Source organism: Colossoma macropomum, unplaced genomic scaffold (genome assembly GCF_904425465.1).
Source record: "Colossoma macropomum unplaced genomic scaffold, Colossoma_macropomum, whole genome shotgun sequence".
NCBI classification, from domain to species: domain Eukaryota; kingdom Metazoa; phylum Chordata; class Actinopteri; order Characiformes; family Serrasalmidae; genus Colossoma; species Colossoma macropomum.
In genome coordinates, this window is record NW_023494792.1 from 33,709,087 (window position 1) to 33,724,243 (window position 15,157).

The following is a 15,157-nucleotide window of genomic DNA, read 5'->3' on the forward strand; positions in this document are numbered from 1 at the left end:
GCTCTCCAAAGAAAACAATCATTTCAACACAGCAGCGGTCCTTTGCATATAAAAAAAATCATGATGAATGGACCAATAGAAATGCTCTAAAATCACTTGGAATAAAACCTCTTTACATTGATTTACATTGAAAGGTAAGAGTGTTTTTGCCCTCTCCTGTAAAGTTACTATTTTGTAGGTACTTTTCTCTGGCCCTGCGATGGACTGGTGAACTGTCCAGGGTGTTTCCTGCCTTCTGCCCAATGACCACTGGAATAAGCTCCAGTTTGTCATCGAGTTTAAAATCTGCTACACACATTTAAATTACTGTGTTCAGCTTCATAAAGACTGAGTGACCAATGAGTGGAAGTATAAGGTAAGTGTTTCTAATAAAGTGGACGGTGGGTGTATATTGTCAAGAAGCCCCCCCAGAAGAGACTGTTTTGATGACTTGAGTGTGTGAAATTCCCTCATTGTACTCTTAGAGAAGGAAAAGAGTTTCCTATCAAAACCAGATCCACAGCTCAGCTGCACAGGCTTGTTAAACAAAGTAAAGCCTTTCATCCTGTTAAAAGCTTAGGACAAAATCAATGAATATTAGCCCAGAATTCACAGCAGTGCTTTCTAGGTATTTCAGAATACACTTTTTAGACATATCGCCAGGGCCTTTATTTTACTTATAGGTAAATTAATAACGATGTCAGGCCTGTTGTTAACGGCTGCGGCACGCTTAAATCATAATCCTCTCCAGAGACTTCATTACAGTAGGTGTTAAAGCAGCTGACCTGAAATCAGAGGCCTTTGGGGGATAGATGAGAGCAGGGCTGGGATGGGACGCTGCTGTATTAACAGAGCTGCATACATTAGAAGGAATGTATGTTCCAATATGCAAAGTAAACCACACTTTTAAAAATAAAGGTGCCAAAAAAGAGTCTCTGAAGCGATGCCATAGAATCCGAAGAATCCATAGAATGCCATAGAACCGCAACTGAAAGGTTTTTTGGTGAACTAAAAGTGGTTTTTTCTACGGTAGTGGTCACCAACCTTAACCATAGTGGGATGGTGTGCCTTCAGATTTTCATTGCAACCAAGAGCACATGTCATATACCTGACTAGTTGTTTAAAGAATGAGACCAACTGATTAAACAAGCAGAATCAGGTGTGCTTCTTTATTTTTGGAGTGAAAACCTGCAGCCACACTGGCACTTTGTGGATGAAACCCTTTATGGCATATTTATTTTTAATGTAAAGGCCAACTAGACTGTATACTAATGTATGATGCACTAAGCGTATGTAGTTTAAAAAATATATACTATATAATCGACCATCAAAGACCATTTTTTTAACAAATAGCAAGACATAGAGGTGATAGACATAATAGAGATAGGAGATCAGCTGTGGTCATTTATTGTGCAGGGTGTAGTTCTACCTTGCTGGTGTTCAGCTAGAGGCTGTAGCTCATCTGTTGATGCAAAATTTGTGTTAGCCATTCTCTAGTCCTTCATCCGTGATCAATTTCTGACCACAGAGCAGCTCTTGGCTGGATATCTTTGGGTGGTGGTCACTCCCAGCTTAGCAGAGACATTGAAGCGTATAAAAACTCTGCTGTGTTTGATACACTCACACCAGCTCCACCTACACACACTACCATATCAGCGTCACTGCAGTGCTGAGAATGACCCACCACCCAAATAGTATCTGATCACTGGTGGTCCTGTGGGGGTCCTGACATCATGAATGGGGTAAAAGGGGGATGACAAAGTATGCAGAGAAACAGATGGACTACAGTCCATCATTGTAGAACTACAAAGTGCACCTATATGGTAAGTAAGGCTGATAAAATGGACACTGAGTGTGCAGTTGTGTGTTGATTTTCCAAGTGAAAGTAAACTGACATTCTCTACAGAGAACAAGCGTGAACATTTTCCTGCAGTTTTTCTTGGAAAAATTCTACTGCAAAGTTTCTGTTTATATGCTGAGTTTAGTGTACAATAAAATATACAATGTGCCACAAGTTTTGCACAGGCCACATTTTATGTTGTATATTAAGTTCAGCAAATCAACAGTAACTGTGAATTAAAATGTTTTCCCTGTAAAGGATGTGTAACTTATTCTGACTTAGAAAATCAACAAAACATGTCATTTGACCGAGGGTGACCAAACGTTTGCATACAACAGTAAATTCAAGAAAGCTACAAAGGACCTAATAAAGCAGCTAGTGATTTTATGTATGTACATATATCGCTGTTGTTGGAGGAAAACCTAGTATCTCCAAAATGGTAACTTTAAAGGAGAAGGAAAAAACCTACTTTACTTTTAATGTAAGTCTATGGAACCAGACTTTGTTCCAAGTCATATTGGGCTGTTTTTTTGGTCCATTCATCATGAAATTTGCACACAATATAAAGGGCAACAGGCATTTTCAAAGTATGGCAAAAACTGAAAAAACACACACACACACACACACACACATATATATATATATATATATATATATATATATATATATATATATATATATAGCCTCTATTAAAACATGCCATGGATTTTCCTAATTCCTAATTACTAAATTAACTCTGTAGCTGCTGGAGACATCATTCTGTTTTCATAAGTCATGGTTAAAACTTTGCGTGCTGTAATTAAAAGGGTAAATTTATACTTTCCCACTGATCCATGCTTGTGTGTAGTCACCCACACGCTCTCACCCACACACACAGAACCCATTTCGGGGCTGGGACAAGCTCCACTGTGCCTGCAGCGCACCATGTGTTTGGAGCGTAGTGCTGAGTGCAGGGTCGCAGCAGTGGAGCACAGCCGGATCGGCCCAGGATACAACTGGGCTGCTCGTTCCAACAGGAGGAGGGCGCAGCTGCTAAAGCAAAACTCTAACCCCCCCCCTACCTCCCACTGTCCCTGCTCTCCTCCCTTCCTCTCCATCTCTCCCTCCATTTCTGAGGCACAGGACAAAGGTCTGTGAGCCTTTTATTCCTGCAGTGACATGGAAGCATTAAAAGAGCAGAAAAGCATCTGATGTTTCTCTTTATTCATGCCCATCTTACATTCCCCCACTAATGCAGCACACACACACACACACACACACACACACACACACACACACACACACACTCACACACACACACATGGTCATAGTAAAACTATTTTTGTGGGGTTTTTCGATTGATTTGTGTGATATCATTTAAACACACCTACTCATAGAAGGACTTTCTTTATTTGTAACTCACTGTTTTACTCATTGTGGAACAAAAGGGATGATATCAAACTATAAGTAATGCATGACATTATGCAGTGACCACACTTCACACTCACTGACAGTGCTATCTCAAACAGCTTCATATGGATAGATAGATAGATAGATAGATAGATAGATAGATAGATAGATAGATACATAGATAGATAGATAGATAGATAGATAGATAGATAGATAGACAGACAAGGCAGATTGTTCCAGACAGCATTTTTTAAAATCAATTTGCTCTTACAGTAATTCGAAATTAATTATTTGCAAGCAGATCTTTAAAAAACTGTTAATTGCTGATTGCTGCTCATCTGACCACAAAACCGTATCCAGCATTTTAGCTTGGTCAATTTTCTACACTCATTGTCCATTTTATCAGCTCCACTTACTATACTTACTGTGCACTTTGTGGTTCTACAGTTACAGACTGTAGTCCATCTGTTTCTCTGCATACTTTGTTAACCCCTTTAACCCTGTTCTTCAGTGGTCAGGACCCCCATGGACCCTCACAGAGCAGGTACTATTTGGGTGGCGGTTCATTCTCAGCACTGCAGTAACACTGACGTGGTGGTGGTGTGTTAGTGTGTGTTGAGTGGATCAGACACAGCAGTGCTGCTGGAGAGAAAAAATATCTGCCTTAAAGGAGATTTTTTCATTATAGGGATCAGCACAATGTGCGCACAACATCATAGTTTTCCTACCATCATGGGGACATTTGGTCCCCACAAAGAACTAAGTACACACACATATACAATGTACTTTAGCACATCTGTGTGGTGTAGTATGACAATGGATGACTGGCTCCTCACAGCGTGTAGGCGTGCTCGTGTGTGTGTGTTGATGGGTCATCCGCTCTACACATGGTCCAGTTTGACTCTGTTTCTGCACGCTTGAGTGAGTTTCTATGACAACACTGAGTAAAGATCACAGAGAGAGTCAGTCTGAGCATCTGTACACAGCTGTACTCACAGCTTCTGGGGAAACAAAAGAGATGCTGCATTTACAGAGGACAGGTTTTGAAGATGTGATACACGTTCCGCTTTTTATTCAAATAAGTTCTGGGCTGGAGAGTCTTCAGAGTCTTCGGCTGGTCCCCATGAAGCACCATCCCAGTCCCCGAATCTCTCACCTGGACATTCCTCGGCCTTTTTAATCCCCCGCTGCAGTCAGCACCTGTCACAGCGAGCTCCGCGCTACACAGGTCAACATGCCATCCCGGCTCTGAGATGGCCAACTTCCTCTTTAATTCTCCAGCCGAGACAGTTCCTCTGCAGCCCCTCCTGACACGACATTGTGATCTTTGGGCTTTGAGCTTTTTGGGGCCTCAGAACTGAGGCAGTTCCACAGGGGAGGTGGAGGGAATTTAGCTTCCTTACAGCACCAGCTCAAGTGGTAGGATGAAAAATAGAAGCCGTCGAACACCCAAAGCAATTTTCACCTCAGATTAGTGAGATTTTTTTTCCCTCCAATTTAAAAGCAATTCTCTAATGCCCCTCAAGAAAAATATAATTAACATTTTAACACCTGGGCTCATAAGGTTTTCTCGGCAGCTAAAGTCGGAGACACAAAATGGCTCCTGAACTGAGAGACTAGTGATGTCATTAACACAGAAAAGCGCAGAGACACACATGCAGTTAATCAGCCAAGACATGTTTGAGGTCCAAATGTTGCTGCTTTTATTTAGAATAAGAGATACGAGGCTAATCTCATTAACAAACCTTGTCTATAGCAGACGTGTCAAACTCCCATATTAAAAGATTTCAAATCTTCAGGTCAGAAAATGTGTCTGGTTTTATTTTACTTTGATATAAATCAAACTACCCATTGTTTATTCAAAATACGCCAAAACATAAATAGCAAAACACACAGACACACACACACACACACACACACACATATATCTATATATATATATAGATATATATGTGTGTATATACATATCACTGCTATCGTAAGAATACCTCGTATCTCCATTTTTGTAATTTTTCAGTTGTTGACATAATTTGAGAATTCCTGTTTCTCTTTACATTCTGTGTAAATTTCATGAATTAACTAAAAGAAATGACCCCAAATGACTTGGAAAAAACGTCTGGTTCCATTGACTTACATTAAAAGTAAAGTATGTTTTTTCCTTCTCCTGTAAAGTTACCATTTTGGAGATATGAGGTTTTCTTCCGACAACAGTGATTGAACTGTAGCTGAAATGCAGCTAGCGTAAAGACTGCTGTTAGGGAGATGTGGGGTGGGGTGGGAGTCCACATTAAGTTGCTGTGCATGCTGGGATTGTAGTGCAGGAGATTGTCTAATAATTATAGAAAATTTAAATAACATTGCAGGCTGGATAGGATTGGGCCTTGTGTTTGGTATGGGGTCTGTAGTTACCCAGATCTTTTCCTTAAATTCAAGCTTCTCTCAAACTACAGCAAGGTCTTCATTGAGGTTGTTGATGTAGTTTAAGATGCAGCATGACTCACTGTAAACTAACAATGATGATCAAAACTTCACCATGAAGATAAACGCAGCAGGCAGCCCATATCAGCCCCATTTTGAAAGACCTGCACTGACTGCCTTTTACAAGTTTTTTAAAGTTCAAAATAGTCTTAAAGCACCTGCATATCTCACAGAATGTCTGTCTGTTTGTTTCAACAAATTATCTTAGATATGCTGATTCTGACCTTCTGCGAAATATAGAAAACATGGAGAGACTCTTTTGATTATTAAGCCTCTAAACTGTGGAGCTCAATTCCACCTTCTATTAGACACTCAAGCTCAGTGCTCACTTTTAAAAAACATTTGAAAATGTTCCTCCTTAATTTAGCATTTTACTTGAAATTCTACAGCTCTTTTTGTATTTATCTAATGTCATTGCTTCATATGCTTTTAAATTAATATGATTTTCCTTTTTACTGTTGTTTCTAGACACAGAGTAGAAGGAAACCAAACTCAGTTTTAATTCCTTCTATTGATATTAAGCTTTATTGCCTGTCTGTAAAGCACTTTGAGCTTCTACCAGTATAAAAAAAACAAATTATGAGTCAATGAATAAAATTATTATTATTATCATTGTTATTTATTATTATTACTACTAGTATTATTATTATTGTTTTAGATAGCCCAAATTCTGGCTCCTCCTTTTGTGCACGCACATCATGCAAGAATGTGGATGTTCATAATTTCTGTAGTTTGTTTATTAATAGCTGTTAATCTTGAACACCTACATCTGGGGTGAGCGGAAAATTATGAAAATTTGTTTTTTTTGCCAAACGCTTCCCTTTAGCATCGGTTAAAGGACCCATATAGTGTGGAATTCCACTTTCCTCATTTTTTTAAATAAAAAAAAAATTGGTGTAGTAGATAAACAATGTTTCGAAATGTACTGCTCTTCATTCCCCTAGAGCATCCAATCAGAATGGAGGTTGTTTATATGTATCAGGCTTAAAGGCCCAGTAACAGGAATAATCTGTTTAATTTAAAAGAATAAAGAGAGACTGAAAAATGGTCATGACCCATATAAAAAAAATAAATGTATAATGTATATATCAAACACATTTGAACATGAATAAAAATGGCCAAAAACATGTTTTATTTATGTACTTGAGTGTTTAAAATACATTTTGAAATGAAAGTGTATTTGAAGTGTATCTGAAATTATACATACCTTATATAATATAATATAAAATACATACCTATACACAAAGTAAAGTGGACCTCGGTTGAAAAATACAAAAAAAGTAGCATATTGGCCCTTTAATGTGACCTTAATGTGAAGTGGTCATGAAATCCTAACTCAATGTAAAGGGTGGCTGCTTTTCAAATGGTATATAAAATATATACAATTTAAAAAGCAACAAAATATTATACAATTTCTGAAAGTATTATTTTGTGGCACCACTGAATCAACACTGCAGCACAGAGAGAGGATGTCAATGTGTGTGTTGTTGAAGGGGGGATAGAAGGTAGAAATTTCTCCCTATTTCTGCCTGCCTTTCATGTTTTGGCCCTCCTGGCCTACGGGGCCATTCTTCAGCTTGGACTGGGGAGTGTGGCGGAACGTTCATGCCTTTCTGCCTTAATGTCCCCCGTGGCTGACTGGCTACGGACGAGAACTCGCTTTTTTTGCCCACCACCCCCCCAACAGGAGCGGATGTGTTGCTTTTTCATCCATTATATATTCTCTGGGTTTTATCAGTATTCTCCGGAAGCCACTCAGTCATAAAGCGAAGATAAAATCCTTCACAGGCAGCTCGGTACACACTCTCATACACCTTCATCCTATATCATCACCTTTCCTTTTCCTAACCAGACCCAGGAAAAGGCATGTATTTATGTCAAAACAGAGTCTCTTTAAAATCTTCTGCGAAAAAAAGGTAATAAAGTGGCATTAAAAACTGCTGAGTTTGCCAAACATTATAGTACATTAAGGTTCTGCCACTTCATTCTGAGCTCAAAGAAATGAGTGATAATGAACTGCAGGCTATGCATTTACATTTAGCCATTTAGCAGATGATTATCTAAAGCAGCTTATTATCTTTAGCCAGCAACAGGAACTGTTCACCTGGAGCATGAGCCAAAGGCCTAAGCTGAAAGACAAAATAGGTCATATATAAAGACCCAAGATGGACCATATATAGACTCATAACTAAAGGTTCCTAAATGGTTCTTGGCTTGGATGTATGGTTCTAGAAAAATGTCTTTAATCGTTATAGAACTATAGATATTGAAACTTTTTGCATCACCGATGCTGATACCAAACTAATATTTTTTATATTTTCTTTATAGACTAGTAATAGACTAATATACTACAACTATAGACTGCTAATAGACTGATGATCTTGAAAAAGAAAATTCCTCCATTTCTTCATAATTTATAAGAAATGGTTATGTATACCCAGCCTAATGCCTCAGATGTTGTTTTCATTATAGTTTTGATATAAAGTTAAGATAAAGTTTGGCCTAAAATGTATTTTTTAAAAGCCGTTCATTCACAGTTGAATGCTGCACAAGTTTGGGCCTCCCAAATTAGCCTGTGCTAAAGTTAAGGCACATTTACATTTCATCTTTTATTTTTCCAATATGTTAAACTCAGCATATGAATAGAAATTGTGCACTAACATTTACAGAAAAACGCCATATGTGTTTACTCTGTGGAGGATGTGTTCACTTATTTTCACTTAGAAAATAAGCAAACAATGTCATTTGACCAGGGGTGCACAAATTTTTGCATATGACTTGTCTGTACACACAGGCAAAGTAGTCCCCAAAGACAACTTTTACCATCATCAACATTACATATTAAACACTCAGAAGCCACGTGTAGGTTCACTGGTGGTTTTGGATAGGGAATAAAATGGCTACATTTGTGTTGTGGACATTGTGACCCCTGGTTCCTATCAGCACCACTGTAAAGAAACCTGAACTGGCACATTTTCCCTACATCAACCCACCCTGAATGACTTTGTTTACATTTAAACCACTGAATTATGCTGACATTCTGAAAAATCGACTAAAATATGATAAATCACGCTTAATGTGACCAGATACATGAGCCAACAAGGTAAACATGGTCTATTTGATGTTAGATTGACTTTAAGATGAGCATCTAAAAGTAGGCTGAAACTACTCAACCACTCTACCCCACAGTAAGAAGTACACAGCTAAAAACATCACAGCATGCTGTGAGTCAGTGCTATTTCAGTCTAGACACGTTACAAAATTGGATTAGACTCAATGGGCCTCATTCAGCAACTGCTCTTAAGAATACATTTATTTTCAAAACCTACTTACGCAGTTTCCACAAAAACTCTGACATTCACCAGTGTTTTCTTATTTGGGTTTGTTCTCAGGTAAGAACAGAATCTACACACACTCAAGAGCACAAAGGTGTGAACAGTTCTGAGGTTTAAGAACACGTCACCAATCTGACGTAGACTTTTTCTAAGCACCTTTCTCAAAAACACATTTGAGAACAAAAACTTTAGAAGATACTGGTGAATAAGGCCCATTGTTTTCCTCTCTGATATCCCACCTAGCATTTTCTGATACCCCTAACCGGCATCAGACCAGATCTAGATTATGCTATTAATTTATGGAGATCCTTCACATTAAACTTTAACAAGGTTCTTCACACTCACATATCTAATTTCTAAAGAACCATCCATTAAAAAACTCGGAACCACTTTACAATTAAACTATCCTTATAAAAGGTTAATGAATGGTTAAAACAATTGTTTATTAATGTTTATTAATGAGCTCATAACCACCTTTAAAAACCAAAACCAGTCATATAAAAGTAACAGTGACCTGTTGCTTGCCAAATAGTGATCCCACATTCGTTTATACTGTTAAACTCAGATCTTACAGGTTACTTATATTACTTTGTCTTCATCAGTCAGCATTATAACAGTCAGCATCATCAGATATATCTTAATAAGTTACAATCATTCAACCACCAGCAGGATGTGTTGTTATGTGGTAATATGTGTTAGTTAGAAATGATCATTTGGCCTAAATGAACTTCAATCACTAAATTTGCATTCCGAAGTATACGCAGTAAAGTATACAGGACCCAAACGAAGTATTATAGTGATCCTTGAGGGTCGGTGGCACCCTTTTCAGGACAGCGTTCCAGGTGTACTGCTCTCCCACTCTGAGATATCTGTGGCTTTCCTAAAGCAGTGTTTCTCAACCCTGGTCCTTGAGGCCCACTGCTCTGCACTTTTCCCTGCTCCAAACACACCAGATCCAATTAATCAGCTCATTAACAGTCTATTATTGAGTTAAAGTCAGTGTGTTAAAGCAGGAAAAGCATGCAGGGCAGTGGGCCTCAGAACCAGGGCTAAAACAATGGCCTAAAGCGTCCTTGGTATCTGTTGTGCTTTGTGTTATTAGTCAATGTGGTTTTCTAATTGTTGAATTGTTAGGTTTTACTGTTTGGTTTGAGGTTTCTTGGCATCTCAAATGGTCTATGATCACTTGTTAAGGAGTTATTAACACTAATAACCACCAAAAGTGAGGCTTAGTAATAGTAATAACCATTAATGAAACTAATTTAAACTGTTCCTAAACACTTTATAAAGGTAGTTTTATTGTAAAGTGGTACCTTAAAGTGGCTTTTTAGAGACTCAGCAATGTTTAATCTATGATGTCACTCCCAAGAACCCATTTTGGCATCAGTGTTGCTGTTTGACCAATTTGTTTTGGTACCAATTTTCCCTGTATAACCTGGGTCAAAGGTTTAAGGACCATTCACAAATCTAAAAAAGCAACATACTCAATACACTCCAAAAACAGATATAAGCTTAATTCAGCTTTAATCATTTAATTTAGATACATTTTGTTATTGTTGACAGTCATTACACAATATATATTTACAGGTCATTATGAAATATCATTACAATTTACAGGATTTTGTACAAAATTGCCTTCCAGATGCCTCGATTGTTCTATCCAGATACTGTCGTGTTTTGATATGGTGACTTTATTCGTTTTCAGCATTCTGTACTCTCAACAGGTGCACGTACAGGCCTTGAGAAAGATTCTGGTTGTTTGCCTGCTCCGCACGAATTTAAGATCTTTCTCAACAATAAGAAACCTAGTACACCAAAAAATACATGTTTAAATAATGATTTATAACATTAACATCTGATAGTATAACTACTGAATTACAAAATTGTGTCTTTTTTTTAATATGATTTAATATCATCTATGATTTTTTTTTCTTAACTTAAATCTATTGGTAGTGATAATGAATTACAAGTATGCTGTATCTCTTTATATCAAGGGGAAACTCACCTTGTCCATTATATCACTTTGTTGAGAACACTTGAGAGATGTCAGTCAGCCGCTTGCTCTCCGTTGATCGCCGCCCATGAGTTTATACAGTGCAGAGATGAGGATTGTGTAGTGTTTTTTGATGACCTACGTTTGGACAGATTGCCAGGATAGTGATGCATCTCTATCTTGTCCTTCCACGGGGCTACGAATGTCCTCAGTCATGTTTTGTTTGCCCCAATCTCGTTCGATTTCCCTCAAAAGTTCAGAGTCCCCACCATAGGAGGGGCAAATTTAAGCCATTTTGGGTGTGTAGGAGAGAGCTCCCCATACAGGCCCATCCACATCCGCTCCAACGACGGCAACGTCACGATGACAACAAGTTACCTGGCGTGTATTTACCCTGTTTGGCTCCCGTAAAGACAGTGTTCTGCGATTTGCGCCCAAGCGAACTCATTTCGAAAGAATAGAAGGATCTTTAACCAGTCAAAACTAAAATGCATTGTGCTCCATCTCGCCGCAGGAGATGCAGAAATGAAAACAAACTGAAGCATGCGTTTTTTTTTTTTTTTAAAAAGATGTCTGAAAGACAGCAGTTTTAACTATAGGAAAATAGGCTTTCAAGGATGACTCCTTCAAAAAATCATCTATAAAGCTTTCCAGGATGCAGTTAGCATTGGCTACGAAGTAAATAGATATACTAACCAAAAAAACGAATCCTTAAAAGATATGCAAACACAAGCATAAATATTTGATCCACAGAGTAAGCGAGTAAGCTACGAATGACAAATATACGTGATATACTGAAACTCCGCCACAGGCCCCAGTTTTTCAGTCTTTGTTGGTGTGTTTGTCAGTCTTTATTATGGTGCTCTCAGAACAACAACAAAAAAAAAAAGTCAATCCTGATGTTTTTTTCGTCCCCATACGTTCCAAGTCTCCTCCATAACAGCAAGAAAGAAATCAGAGAAAAAGGGGCGCAGTTTTGTTTTGCTTTGTTTTTTTTTTAAATTCTCTCTATTTTTTTTTCTTTTAAACATGTTTCGGTCCACTCTCCTTCCTCTCCGGCCCTTCTTAATGAACGTAGTAGAGCCAGTAGACCACGTTGAAGAAGGAGAAGAGGGTGGGGAAGATCATCCTGGACCACTTGTCGATGGAGTTGACATCAGACAGGTCAGGGATGTTGACCTTGAGCTGCGAGGCCCGTCTCCGCAGGCGGCTCTTCTTCTGCGTGGCGTGACGCTCCAGGGCGCTGTGGCCGTAGTTGTGGCGCGCCAGGGCGGCCCGCCTGTACTGCAGCGTGGAGCTGTCGTAGGCCAGCATGCTGCTGCTGCGAGGGTCCCCCAGCCCACGGGACAGATCTCCTGGGCCCATCTCATTCTTCATCTCCACAGTGGTCAGCCGGATGTCATCTGGGTTCATCTGTGAAGGTGGGGAGACAAATTATACTCTTCTCATCCACTCAGTTTTTACTCTGATATTCAGCAAATATTTCCTTTTTTAAAATAACTGGATTTATAAATCTCCACCAAGCATCATGGCAATGTTATGAATAGCATGTAAGCAAAGCAACAATATCATTGAATGCATTACAACTCAGCACTAGATACTGTATTTATATAGTCTTAGCCACAGATATAATTTATAACTAAGTTAAATGTATGACAAATTACTGCTGAGGAAAACATACTGAAAGCAATGGTTAGGATAATGATCAGATTTACAGATTTCAATCAATTTTCTCCATACTCCAAATGTAGCCTATCAGCTAAGACATCTCTGCTGCCCAAAGTTTGCTTCTTTGGTTTTGCACTGGAGCTCAGAGGCTAATGTTGCTCATAGGACTGCACGATATGAACTAAAATGTGATGTTGTATTAAAGCCGTTGGATATCATGATGGCTGTTGGATATGAAAATTCCTTGAAAAGCTCCCTATGATGATGCAGATTTGTTGTAACAGTAGCCATTACTGCTTCATACATTTCGTAGATTTTCTAGATTTGTGAGAACAGCAAAATACAAGTTAATTTTTTTTTTCATTTTTATTAATCAGAATCATGTTTGTATATAAATTCTGCAAGTATCACATTGTTCAGTTTTGGATGCAAATAAAAGGGTTCATTTCCTAAAACACTGGGCAGAAAATTGGCCAAACAGGAATTGTTTTTCTCTATGATATCAAGGTAGATATGGGTAAGAGGGCTCTCCTATTGGTTAGGACTTCAGGAGCTGAAGAGAAGTCCTAAGGTGTTAGTTTAACCATCAGCATAATTGCAAAGTGACAGAAGAATAAACCAATCATGTTTTGATTTTCAATAGGTGAGACTGTTTCATGAGTAAAAATGTCACTCTAGGCCTTCTGGAAGTTCTACATACACCACTGACTGAGAATATGAGTGGCGGCCTATTCAGTGGGTTGTTAGAAATGGCACAGCTTTTGCTGAAAGAGTCACTGTGAAAATTCTACAAGGTAAACTTTTGCTAACATGTCTGTTACAAGCTTCAAGTGAAACATGTAATGTCTTTTAGAAGCTTTGAATGTCTGTGTTTAATCTAAAACTGCCAAAAAATATTCATATAGATCGCTGTTAACTTGGCGCTAACAACCTAATAGAATCCCATAGGGACAGAAGATAGAATTATCGTGGATTTTCATAGATCATTATCCTCATATTTCATATTTATATCCCAAATTGAAGGTCTAGTCATGGTTTGCCACTGATTGTCCCAAACAGTTTATGCATTTTTCTTCAGGTTTACTGTGGAAACTTTTATCACAATAACAATTAAAATGCGATTTATTGTGCAGCTCTAGTAGCTTACAGTGTTCACTGATATGGGCCAGTGCAAACAAGCATTATTTCTCATGTAAATATCTGCTGATACTGATAAACATTTATGAAATGTCAAAATTTACCTGGATTAGCATGACAGTAAAATATTACATTTGTTTGTATAGGGACACAAATGTATTTAAATGAATACATTGTGGATATATTAGAGTACTAATCCAGTGTCACCCAGCTTTTCCAGAACACAATAAATATATCATCGAATGTTGACTTGTTAGCTAACAAGTAATGGAAGCTTTTAGGCAGTTAGCATGCAAACTGCATGCCTTAGTCGCTAAACACATGCCTCTAACTGTGAAGTAGTGGCAAATTCAGGCCTTACAACAGCAACTAGCATTTTTTTATTTAGCTGCATGCTTTTGTCCATTTTTAAAAAGCCCAGTAATGTCAGAAACCACAAAAGCAAGTCTATTTGAGATTCCTTAACAACTCCATAACAACTTAACACAGTTTCTAAGTGTTTACACAATGCCATAAGCTTCCATTACCTGTTAGCGACATTAGCTTCGTAGCTCCAGTGCAAAACTAAAGAAGCAAACTTTGGTTAACAAACATATCTTGGTGAATCGACTACATTTGGGATAGGAAAACTGTGTAAATTAGATTTTTGGCCAAACCGTTGATTAAAACATGTTATTGTCATATGTAGTACACACCATGCTGTAGTTTAAGCAGCAGTTTCTACATAGCAAACAGAGCATAGTCGTTTCCGAATTTCAACCAAGACATGGTTAAAATTCTGTCTGCAAATATAAATAATCAGGCAAATAAATGCAAAGGAAAAGGCGAACTCATGAAGGCAAAGGTCCAGAAGAGTGGTGAGGGAAAGGGCTGCTGAGATGGAGGGAGGGACAAGGCTGGAATAAGGGGAGAACGTGAGGCTCCTCTGAACGCCCCCTCCTCAAAAAAAAACCCACCCAGCAACATGCTCTGATTCACCCCGCTATAAAGAGGAAGCCTACTGCACCCTCCCCTCCTCTGCTCATGTGGGTGTTAGCTTTGCATGAAGCTTTTTCGCCTTTGTTGTGCTATGACTGCTGACTAACCACCAGAACCGCTACCCCGAAAAAAACCATCATCTTTTTATATTTTTGACATGGTGCCTTTGTCATACTGATTTAGAAAATCCCTTTAAACAGCTAAAATCGTTGACTGATCAGTATACATTTTCAGCTGTTATACAGATTACATTCGCTGTTGCAAACTACCTGTAGGTCAGAACATTTCCGGATTCCCTGAGTTACTTAACGATTTATTATTTACCGAGAAATCAATCCAAGCCTACCTCTTCATTTCAGT

The 15,157-nt window shown here is 38.4% G+C and overlaps 1 protein-coding gene across 2 annotated transcripts in view; it reads right to left on the reverse strand.

The window, feature by feature from the left end:
* Positions 1 to 11,015: 11,015 nt before the first annotated feature.
* Positions 11,016 to 15,157, reverse strand: part of gabrb2a (gamma-aminobutyric acid type A receptor subunit beta2a) — a 77,292-nt gene continuing 73,150 nt past the window's right edge. Inside the window, exon 10 of one of the 2 annotated variants that reach the window (XM_036576934.1) lies at positions 11,016 to 12,427. In XM_036576934.1, the coding sequence (XP_036432827.1) occupies positions 12,080 to 12,427 (348 nt within the window). In that variant the 3' untranslated portion in view covers positions 11,016 to 12,079. The remainder of the gene's footprint in view (positions 12,428 to 15,157) is intronic. The other variant, XM_036576935.1, reaches the window with a different exon arrangement.